Below are 11,643 nucleotides of genomic sequence, written 5' to 3'. Positions count from 1 at the left end.
CAGTTTAGCCACATCCACCCAAACAAAAGTGGTCTGTGCACTAAGGCACAGAGCCCAGAGTTCAGGAGGATGTTCGGCCGTTGCCTGAGTGTTGTTTGTTATGAGATAAGAGACAGTTACAAAACCTGCTAAGTTTCACATCGTGATTTGGCTCTAAGATACTCCTTATCTCCTATGCACACAATGTTGGGTTAGAGAAAGTGACACCTCTTGTTGTTTCCTATTGCTGCTGTAGCAACTTATCACAAACCCGTGGTATAAAACAACACAAATCAAGATGTCAACACAGCTCTGTTCTTTTTGGATGGTCTAGGAGGGAGTTTGTTTCCTTGCCTTTCCAAGCTATGAGAGGCTACCTGTTTTCCTTGGCTTGTGGCCCCTTCCTCCATCTTCAAAAGTCAGCAGTGGAGTATCTTAAAGTCAGGCTCTGCTTCCATCATCACATCTCTTTCTCTGGCTCTGCCTCTCCTGCCTTCCTTTTTCTTAAAAGGACCACCCTTGTGATTATATTGGGCCCAGCCAGATAACTCACCATAATCTCCTAATCACATGATCCTTAATTTATAATTTCCCTTTATCTTGGGACATCTGCAGAGATTCCCACATAAGCCACCTAAGCCTGCATGCCACAACTACTGAACCCACACACCACAACTAGAGAGTCTGTGCACTGCAACAAAAGATCCTGCATGTTGCAACTAAGACTCAATGCAGCCAAATAAATAAAATTTTTAAAAATATGTGGTCAACTTTAAGGGGCCATTGTTTTCTCTATCACATCTCTCAAGGTTGTGGTCATCATCTTCTCTCACTGCAAACTACTCATAGTGGTTTTGTCGCTAAGTTGTGTCTGATTCTTGCGACCCCATTGACTGGGAACCTACCAAGCTCCTCTGCCCGTGGGATTCTCCAGGCAAGAATACTGGAGTGGGTTGCCATTTCCTTCTCCAGGGGGTCTTCCCAACCCAGGAATCAAACCCGGCTCTCCTGCACTGCAGGGAGATTCTCTACCGATTAAACTACAAAACTACTACTCATGGGCAATCTGGAATTGGTCTTCCTGACTGTGGGGTTAGTTCCTGACTTGATGTGCACAGCACCCTGACTGTCCTTTAGCCATGGAGACAGAAGCCAGTCAATACTCCCTGAAGCCCTCTCCATCTCTTCCTTGTTAGAACGCTGTGTTAAGAATGTAAAGAAAGCAGATGCAGCTCCTTTGGGTAGCTAGTGTTGGTCAGCACCATGGACAGGGTCTTCACTGTGCTCATTCCGGGGGCTGCACAGAAAGGACCCAATGAAAAGGAATGACTGGAAATCCTGCCCATTTCTAGTCTTTCTTTGAAAAAGATGCAACGAGGCAGAACGTTTAAGGGATAGCCTGCTTTGCTCTAATTTATAAGTCGTGAACCTTTTGCATGTGTCTGGACAGTACTTACTGGCACATCTTTTACAACTTGCCACACTGCTGCTGACCACTGCACCCAGAGTAAGCCCCTGGGGAGGCTGAGAACTTACTTTGGCATCTCAGGGAATCTCCCCACCCCTGAGAGTCAGGCAACTGTCTTGCCTGCAACATTAAGGGAATATTTCATGATTAACCTTCTGAACCTTGGTGCCTGACCTCGGAAACACACCCATCCATCACTGAGCCTGGAGCACCACCTGAGCACAGCCTTCTGTTCCCTGAGCCCCGCTGAGCTCCCCAGACAGCAGGCTGAGCAGAGCTCCAGGCTACTTTCCCAGCTCCTCCAGGCTGAGAGCCCTGCGCTGGGTGTCCTTCTCAGCAGAGCAAAACTTTTTCCTGAGGGAACAGTGGAGCATGAAGACATATTTCCCAGGGCAGAACACCAAAGAACTGTTCCATCTGCCTGCAACCCCCAGATGAAGAGAAAAGACTGGGACCCTCAGAGTCATCCCATCTCCTTGTTCCCATCCACCTCACACTCACAAAACCAAATCTGACCCTCCAGACTCATCCCTGCCCTTCCCAGTGGCTCAGGTCCAAGCCATCCATTCAGGGAACCTAGTGTAAGGATCGTGGGTGCTCTTATTTTTATTCATTCTTTCTTCTGCTTTGAGTTGGATTCTTTTTGCTGTCATTTTTCTAGTTTCTTGTGATAGAATCTTAGATTATTAATTTGAGGTGGTGTTTCCTCTTTGCTAACATAAGCATTTTGTTGCATAAGTACCCTTCTCGGCATTACATAAGCTACATTCTACAAATAGTTGGAGGTTTTTTAATTCAGTATTTAATTCAATTTTTTAAAAAATTTCCTTTGAGACTTCACTTCTGGCCATAGATTATTCAGAAATATGTTATTTATTTTCTAAATGTTTCAGAGATTTTCTTGTTGTCTTTCTGTTGCTGATTTATACTGTGACTGTATTATTGTCAGAGAACATACTCTGTTGGATTTATTTTATTTTTATTTATTATTTTTATTTTATTTTAAATTTGTTTAGATTTTAGATATGACACCAAGCCTAAGCAATGGAAGAGGATGAACTGGACATTCTTCTCTTTGGCCAGTCTTTGAAAGGTCAGCTAGCAGCAAATTCTCATAGTTTTCCTTCATCAGAGAATTTCCTGATTCCCCTTTCATTCCCAAAGGATAAATCTGCCAGATTAGAATTCTTAGTTGACAGTTCTTTCTTTTCAGCACTTGAAAAATTGCCACTTCCATATTTTCAGGTACAAAATCTACTGTCATTTAAATTAGAGTTTCTGGGATTTCCCTGGTGGTCCAGTGGTTAGGAGTCTGAGTTTCCACTGCAAGAGGCAGGAATTCAATCCCTAGTCAGAGAACTAAGATCCCCCATGCCTCGTGGCCAAAAAAAAAAAAAAAAAAAAAAAGATCCTGAATAGGAAATGGGTTGTTTGTCTGGATTTTTTTTAATTGAAGGATAATTGCTTTATGTATTGTATTGATTTCTGCCGTGAATCAGCCATAGGTATACCTATGTCCCCTCCCTCTTGATCCCCCCTCTCACCTCCCTCCCCAACCCGCCCCTCTAAGTGGTAAAGGTATTTTTTCCTCTGTTGTCAGTTTTCACAAGTTTAATACGTATCTTAGTGTGGATTTGTTTAGACGGATCATGCTTTGAGTTCACTCAGCTTCCTGAGCCGTTATTGTTTCAATTTTTTTTTTCAGTCCATGTTTTCTTTTCCTCTGCTTCTGGTATTTCAATGGTACAAAAGTTAAATCCTTTTATTACTGCCCCCAAAAGCTCTGGGACTCTGTTCACACATCAAATTCTTCCACAGAATAGAAAAAGAGATACAGTTCCCAACTCATCCTGAGATGAAAACCAGAACCAAAAGGAGAATGTCAGACCAGTCACACTTATGAACAGAGATGCAAAAATCCTAAACAAGGTTTTAGCAAACCAAATCCAGCAGTATATGAAAAAAGATGACACACCATGACTAAGTTTTGTTGGCCCCAGAGAAGTAAAGGTTATTTAACATTTTAAATCTGTAAATGGAAGTGCGCTGGAGCTTCTAGGGTGCAAGCAATGTTTTGTTTTCTGATCTAACTGTTAGATACGTGGGTATGTCCAATTTTTTAGACATTATTAAGCAATACACTTATGACTTGTACATGTCTTTGCATGTAATACATCAGTTTTTAAAGTTTTAAAAAATCTACCTTGTGTGCCATATTAACATATCAAAGGGAAAACTCCTGATTATCTCAATAGATATAGAAAAATAATTTAACAATATTTGCCATCAGCTTATATTTGTAAACTATTGCACTATGAACACAAGGGAACCGCCTTAATCTGATTAAGAATACCTAACAATTTCTACATTCTCGTGTTTTTTGCAGCATTATTCACAATAGCTAAGACTTGGAAACAACCTAAGTGTCCATCAATGGATGAATGGATAAAGATGTAAAGAGGATGTGAGATAGAAAGATGAAATATTATTCAGCTATGCAAAAGAAAGAAATCTTGCCATTTGCAAAAAAAAAAAAAAGGTGGATGGACTTTGATGGCATTATGCTAACTGAAATGAATCAGACAGGCAAAGATACATACTATATGATAGTGGCCCCAGCCTTTTTCAGCACCAGGGACTGGTTTCATGGAAGACAATTTTTCCACAGATGGGGGCTGGGGGATCATTTCAGAATGATTCAAGCACATTACATTTTTTGTGCATGCTATTTCTATTATTACATCAACTCCACCTCAGCATCAGGCATTAGATCTCAGAGTTTGGGGGACCTATGCTATATGATATCACTTACATGTGGAGTACAAAAAAAAGCCAATGCATAGAAACAGAAAGTAGGATGGTAATTACCAGGAGTTGAGGGGTAGGGGAAATGAGGAAATGTTGCTCAAAGAGTACAAACTTCCAGTGGTAAAATAAACAGGTTCTAGGAATCTCATGTACAGCACGCTGATTATAGTTAGTAAAACTCTATTGTATACTTGAAAGTGCTAGGAGAGTAGACTTTAAGTGGTCTCACCACAAACAAGAAATGGTAATTATGTGATGAGATGGACGTGTTAGCTAATGCTATGGTAGCAATCATTTTGCAATACACATGCGTTTCAAATCATCACAGTGTACAACCTAAATAAGTGTTGCATGTCTATTATATGAGGCTTCCCCGGTGGCTCAGTGGTAAAGAATCCGCCTTCCAATGCAGGAGACGCAAGAGATGCAGCTTCCATCCCTGGTCTGGGAAGATCCCCTGGAGGAGGAAATGACAACCCACTCCAGAATTCTTGCCTGGTGAATCCCATGGACAGAGGAGCCTGGAGGGCTACAGTCCATGGGGTTGCAAAGAGTCAGCCATGACTGAGCAACTGAGCATAATGTCCCTTATATCTCAAAAAAGCTGGAAAAACAATTTTTTTAATCTATCCCCCTCAAAAAAGCAAGCAAACAAGACACAGCAACACTGTTTTCTAGAAAAATGGCAGTATTACACCGAAAATCAAGAACAACCCAAGAATGCCCAGCATTGTCACTGCTGTACTAGGATGTCCCAACCAGTACAGACTGACTGTCATTATTCACAGATGCTTTTTATCTACACAGAAACCTCTCCCCAAAATCCTTTAAACAAATTATTAGAAATAATAATATAGTCTAGCAAAGTGTCTATCTTTAAGATCAATACACTGTACAAAATTTATTGCATTTCCACGTTAAAAACAAATAGAAAATGTAACTTTAAAATGACATCGTTTATAATAATGAACACTATAGATTATTTTGGAATAAATTAACAAAAGATGTGCAAGATCCTAATGCAAAAAATTTTAAGCTTCCATGAAAAATATTAAGGAAGACCTCAATAAAGAGATGTCCCATGTTCATGGATAGAAGGGTTCAACTTCGTAAATATATAGACTCTCCCCTAAATTAGCAGTTAGTCAATGAAATTCCAACCAAAATGCCAACAAGAATTCCTTGGAACTTGACAAGTTGGTCCAAATTTACATGGAAGTGCAAAAAGTCCAAGAATAACCAAGGTTCTCCTGAAGATGAAGAATAAGTGGGGAGGGGGAATGACTTGCCTTATCAGGTAAAACAACTTATTAAAAAGCTATAAAAATAAATACAGTGAACTGTTGGCACAAAAATAGATAAATTGATCGATGGGAAGATAGGAATTCCAGAAATAGACTCACACAAATACGAAACTTTGAAATACAACCAAGATGCCATTGCAGATAAATGGGGAAAGAAGGAATCATTCAATAAAAGGGGCTGGGCAATTAATTGTCTATATGAAAAAATGAAAATATCTTAAAGACACACAAAAATCAATTCTAAATAAATTAAGAACATAAATGCAAAAAGCCAAACTTGCTTTTTTGGAGGAAACAAAAGAGAGCATGTTTTGGGTTCTGGGATAAATAAGAATCTCTCTTTTTTTTTAATGTTATTTCATAATGAGATAGTTAATAAGACAGTGTGTCAATAGGGTTTTTGTGGAAAACAGTCTGAAACATGAATGGAATCAGACTGTCAAGGGCCTTACTGCCATATTTGCAGCCTTTATTTTTGTTTTAACTTTTGGGGGGGGGGGGTGTGATCCCACTCTGTGTCTTACAGGATCTTAGTTCCCTGACCAGGGATTGAACTCAGGTCCTGGCAGTGAAAGCACTGAGCCCTAACCAATGGACCACTGGGGAATCACCAAGAAGCATCTCTTAAGCAAAGCACAAAAAGAATCACCATAAAACTGAAAGGTTGATAAGTTCAACATTAAAATCCTTTTCTTTAAAAGAGACCATAAGATATAAAGACAAATCATCTAACTGACAAAGAATTAGTACATAAGATATATGCATAGCTAAGGAAATCCTATGTATCCAGAAGAAAAAGTTAAATGATCATATAGAAAAAGAAACCAAAAAAAAAAAATAATAATAAAATAAATAGGCATTTTACAGATGAAGCACAGGCAATACACATCTGAAAAAATGATCAACCTACTTGAGAGTCCCTTAGACAGCAAGGAGATCAAACCAGTCAATCCTAAGGAAAATTATCCCTGAATATTCATTGGAAGGACTGATGCTGAAGCTGAAGCTCTGATACTTCGGCCACCTGATGTGAAGAGCCAAGTCACTGGAAAAGACCTTGATGCTGGGAAAGATTGAGGGCAGGAGGAGAAGGGGACGACAGAGGATGAGATGGTTGGATGGCATCACCGGCGCAATGGACATGAATTTGAGCAAACTCAGGGAGACAGTGAAGGACCAGGAAGCCTGGCGTGCTGCAGTCCATCTGAACAATAACAGCTTAGTAATCAGGGAGATATAAATTCAGACCACAGTGAGATACCATTTTACATCCACCAGATTGGCAAAAGTTTTAAAGTTGGAAAAGTTGGAGGTCATGTGGATGAACAAGAATTCTTTACTCTCTACCAGTAATGTATAATTGCTACAAACACTTTGGAAAACAATTTGGCATTATTTTCCAAAGCCAAACAAACCTACAGCCCAGCATTTCCATACCTGGCTGTACACCCAGGAGAAATTCTTACACACAAGTACTAGGGGACACTCAGCAGCAATAAGGTCCCAAAACTGGGAGAAGGGGAAATCCAAGCACAATTGACAAGAATTATATTGTGATACAAATAGCACAACAGGAGATAACACATCAGTGAAAATGCAGGAACAAAACCACACACTGGAACATGGATGAATATTAGATATATGCATTTTTTAAAGTTCCAGAAAACTCCATATAATAAACCTTTTTACAAAAGGAAACAATTCTAACATTTATTGTTTAAATATATTCTTCTTGAACTTCCCTGGTGCTCCAGTGGTTAAGAATCCATCTGCCAGTGCAGGAAACATAGGTTCGATCGCTGGTCCGAGAAGACTCCACATACTCCCGGGCAGCTAAGGCTGTGCCCATGCACTAGCGCCTGTGAGCCGCAACTGCTGAGCCTAGCACCCCACAGCCCATGCTCACAACAAGAGAAGCCACTGCCGTGAGAAGCCTGCACACCGCAATTAGAGAGTAGCCCCTGCTTGTGGCAACTAGAGAAAGCCCTCACACAGCAACGAAGACCCCGTGCAACTAAAAATTAAATAAATATTTTAAAATAAATGTACATTATGCATATATGATCAAAGTATATAAAAACCCAAGCCAAGTAAAATGTAGGGTGGTGGTTACTTCATGAGACAAGGCAAAGAGATGCAATAGGAAGCACTGTATAGGCAAGATGCATGTTCCCCTTGATAGCCTATTTCTTAGGTTGAGTGATATGTTTGTGGGGTTCATTAAATCACACTCCATGGCCAATTGTCCTGTTACATATAATCTTTTGTACATGGTAAATATGTCCCATCTCTCACATCATGATTGGCGCCTCCCATCCACCTAAAGATACCATCCTTTTGACTCTCCAGTTCCCTTTGAAGATTACTGATGTACTCAAGCCCCTTGGCTAATGAGATAAGAGACTCTACGGGGGTTTCCCTGGTGGCTCAGTGATAAGAATCTGCCTGCCGCTTCCTCACCGACCCTTCTGCTCCCGCGTTGTTTCGGTACCAAACTCGAGACTGGGGGCCGCGGCCTGCTAGTGCCTGACCAGGATCAGCCCTGGGTCTCCGGGGCTAAAAACCCCCACGAATGGGGGTCCTCTGCCCCGGGCCGTTGGGTTGGGGGCGGAAGCTGCGGGTGCCCGGGAGGGGCCCGCTGCAGCTGGTGAGCCGCCTCTGCGGGGACCACCTACAGGCCAGCCCCGCCAAGAAGCCCCGGGCCGGGCCGGAGGAGCCGGGCACACCGCCCTCGTCGCCGCTGAGCCCGGAGCAGTTGATCCGCATCCAAAGAAACAAGGCGGCCGCGCTGCTCAGACTCGCGGCGCGTAACGTGCCGGTGGGTTTTGGTGAGAGTTGGAAGAAGCACTTCAGCGGGGAGTTCGGGAAGCCCTACTTCATAAAGCTTATGGGATTTGTTGCAGAAGAAAGAAAACATTACACTGTTTACCCTCCCCCTCACCAAGTCTTCACATGGACCCAAATGTGTGACATAAGAGATGTGAAGGTCGTCATCTTGGGACAGGACCCATATCACGGACCCAATCAAGCTCATGGGCTGTGCTTCAGTGTTCAGAGGCCCGTGCCGCCCCCGCCCAGTTTGGAAAACATTTATAAAGAGCTGTCTACAGACATAGATGGTTTTGTTCACCCTGGTCATGGAGATTTATCCGGATGGGCCAAACAAGGTGTTCTCCTGCTCAATGCTGTCCTCACGGTCCGGGCACATCAGGCCAATTCTCATAGAGAGAGAGGTTGGGAGCAGTTCACCGACGCCGTCGTGTCGTGGCTCAATCAGAACGCCCACGGCCTTGTCTTCTTGCTCTGGGGCTTTCACGCTCAGAAGAAGGGCAGTGCCATTGATAGGAAGCGGCACCACGTACTGCAGACCGCACACCCCTCACCGTTGTCGGTGTACAGGGGCTTCTTCGGATGCAGGCATTTCTCTAAAACCAATGAGCTGCTGCAGAAGTCCGGCAAAGAGCCCATCAACTGGAAGGACCTGTGACCTTGTGACCTGGATCCTGGGGGTGACGTTGATCCTGGGGATTGGGGTCTCTGAGCAGTTTTCTAGAAGCTGCAAAATGGAAGTATTGGTTGTTTATGAAGTCGAAATAAGAAGAAAATCTCCCTCATGATTCTTAAGCACCCTGCACAAGGGAATGTGTTTCAGGCGGAGCAGCCATGAGCCAGGCTGCCTGGGAGTGGCGACTTTATTCAGCTAGAGATAACTGGACCACACCAGCTGTGGCTCAGGCTTCCCGGAAGGGACCTGAGGTCTAGTACTGACTTTTCCCCTTTGTTACTGTTACCACCTTCGTGGTTAGAGCAGGGAGAGAAGCCCCTTCTGTTAAAGCCAGCTGCTGCTTGTTTTTACCTGATAGGTTAGACTTTAGGTTTGGGGATGCTGACTGTTTTTATTTGGAAAGGCCCCCTTTGCCTACCCTGGCATTTCAGTCTGATCTGTGGTCTTGCATGGAGCCCTCAGGAAGACTGAGGATGTTTTGCCCGTTCCCAGAAATTAGGGATCGATTTCCTGCCTGTAGTAGAGGTGAAAATTGCTAAGGAACCATCCTTGGTGTGAACTTTGAGTGAATAGAAGCTGGGAAAAGCAAACTTGGTCTTGTTTATACAGTAATTCTTCAGATGTTTCTAAGGAGTAAGCTTTGGAGGTTGAACATGAAGCAGAAAGTGTTTTTAGGAGGAAAGAAATGCTTTCTTCCTGGGTACATCCTGAGTTGAAGTTTTTGAGCCACCAAAGACTGCCAATGCTGTTTTTTCATTTAGAGGGGCGGGGGTTGGACTGAAATCACTTTAGGATTTTTCTTTTCTGCAACACTGGTGAATTTTGCTTGTTTAAAAAGATACACAGATATGTATATATATTTTTAATCTTCTTTTTAAGCGACAGCCTTTATTAGGTGTGCACCTCCATCCACAGATGACATGGTTTTGCTGTAAGCTGGGTTTAAATGGTTAACCCGGCTGGGTTTAAAGCTGCCTGAGTTTGATAATAAAAGACTGTTGAAGTTTCAAAAAAAAAAAAAAAAAGAATCTGCCTGCCAGTGCAGGAGACATAGGTTCAATCCCTGGTCCAGGAAGATCTCACATGCCACAGAGCAGCTAAGCCCGTGAGCCACAACTACCGAGCCTGTGCTCTAGAGCCCAGGAGCTGCAACTACTGAGCCTGCTTGCTGCAACAACGGAAGCCTGCAAACCCTAGAGCCCATGCTCTGCAACAAGAGAGTAGCCCCTGCTCACCACAACTAGAGAAAATCCCGGGCAGCAACAAAGACCCAGCACAGCCAAAAATAAAATAAAATCATTTTTAAAAAGAGAGAGAGAATGTACACACACATGCCTTGGCTCACCCATGCCCTGACTCAGCCCTCTAAAATGATCTACTAGCTCAACTGGTCAGAAGTACAGACTAGGAGGAGCCCAGTGATAAATTTCACCTCGCAGCCTCTTGCCACAGGCTCTCTCTGGTCTCCATTCAGACCTGACCCACTTCCCATGACCTCCTTTGGCTCCCCAACCACCCTTCCAAAACTCATCCATAGTAATCAAGGTCCTCATGACAGTCCAACTTCTGAGGACTATGGCAGGCTCTTCAGATCTCACTTGTCCAAGTCATTAACAGAGGTAGGATTTGAGGCCTCAGGTAGTTAAACCTATTCCTTCCACTGCAAAATGGAAACACAGAAGCGACAATATCTTCTTCATAGTATTGTAATAAGAATGAATGAGGTAAGGCACAGAAAATACTTAATGCCAAAGTCTTTGACTGTGTGGATCACAACAAACTGGAAAATTGTTAAAGAGATGCGAATACCAGACCACCTGACCTGCCTCCTGAGAAATCTGTATGCAGATCAAGAAACAATAGTTAGAATCAGATATGGAACAACAGACTGGCTCCAAATCGGGAAAGGAGTATGTCAAGATTGTATATTGTCACCCTGCTTATTTAACTTATATGCAGAGTATATCATGTGAAATGGTGGGCTGGATGAAGCACAAGTTGGAATCAAGATTACCAGGAGAAATATCAGTAACCTCAGATACACAGATGACACCACCCTTATGGCAGAAAGCAAAGAACTAAAAAGTCTCTCAGTAAAAGTGAGAGAGGAGAGTGAAAAAGTTGGCTTAAAACTCAACATTCGAAAAACTAAGATCATGGCATCTGGTCCCAACACTTCATGGCAAATAGATGGGGAAACAATGGGAACAGTGACAGACTTTATTTTTGGGGGTCTCCAAAATCACTGCAGACGGTGACTGCAGCCAAGAAATTAAAAGACACTTGCTCCTTCGAAGAGCAAGTGTCCAACACAGACAGCATATTAAAAAGCAGAGACATTACTTTGCCAACAAAGGTCCATCTAGTCAAAGCTGTGGTTTTTCCAATAGTCATGTATGAATGTGAGAGTTGGACCATAAAGAAAGCTGAGCGCAGAAGAATTGATGCTTTTGAACTGTGGTGTTGGAGAAGACTCTTGAGAGTCCCTTGGACTACAAGGAGATCCAACCAGTCTATCCTTAAGGAAATCAGTCCTGAATATTCATTGGAAGGACTGATGCTGAAGCTGAAACTCCAAT

The 11,643-nt window shown here is 42.7% G+C and overlaps 1 protein-coding gene across 1 annotated transcript; it reads left to right on the top strand.

Annotated features, from left to right (window-relative positions):
* The first annotated feature begins 8,018 nt into the window (after positions 1–8,018).
* LOC133054458 (uracil-DNA glycosylase-like) lies at positions 8,019–9,905 on the top strand. Its single transcript, XM_061139453.1, has one exon. The coding sequence runs from the start codon at positions 8,132–8,134 to the stop codon at positions 9,044–9,046; it is 915 nt and encodes a 304-aa protein (XP_060995436.1). The 5' UTR covers positions 8,019–8,131; the 3' UTR covers positions 9,047–9,905.
* Positions 9,906–11,643: the final 1,738 nt, after the last annotated feature.

This window comes from Dama dama, chromosome 4 (assembly GCF_033118175.1).
Source record: "Dama dama isolate Ldn47 chromosome 4, ASM3311817v1, whole genome shotgun sequence".
Lineage (NCBI taxonomy): Eukaryota > Metazoa > Chordata > Mammalia > Artiodactyla > Cervidae > Dama > Dama dama.
The sequence above is the reverse complement of the archived record's forward strand: the minus strand, read 5'-3'. Positions and strand labels throughout refer to the sequence as shown.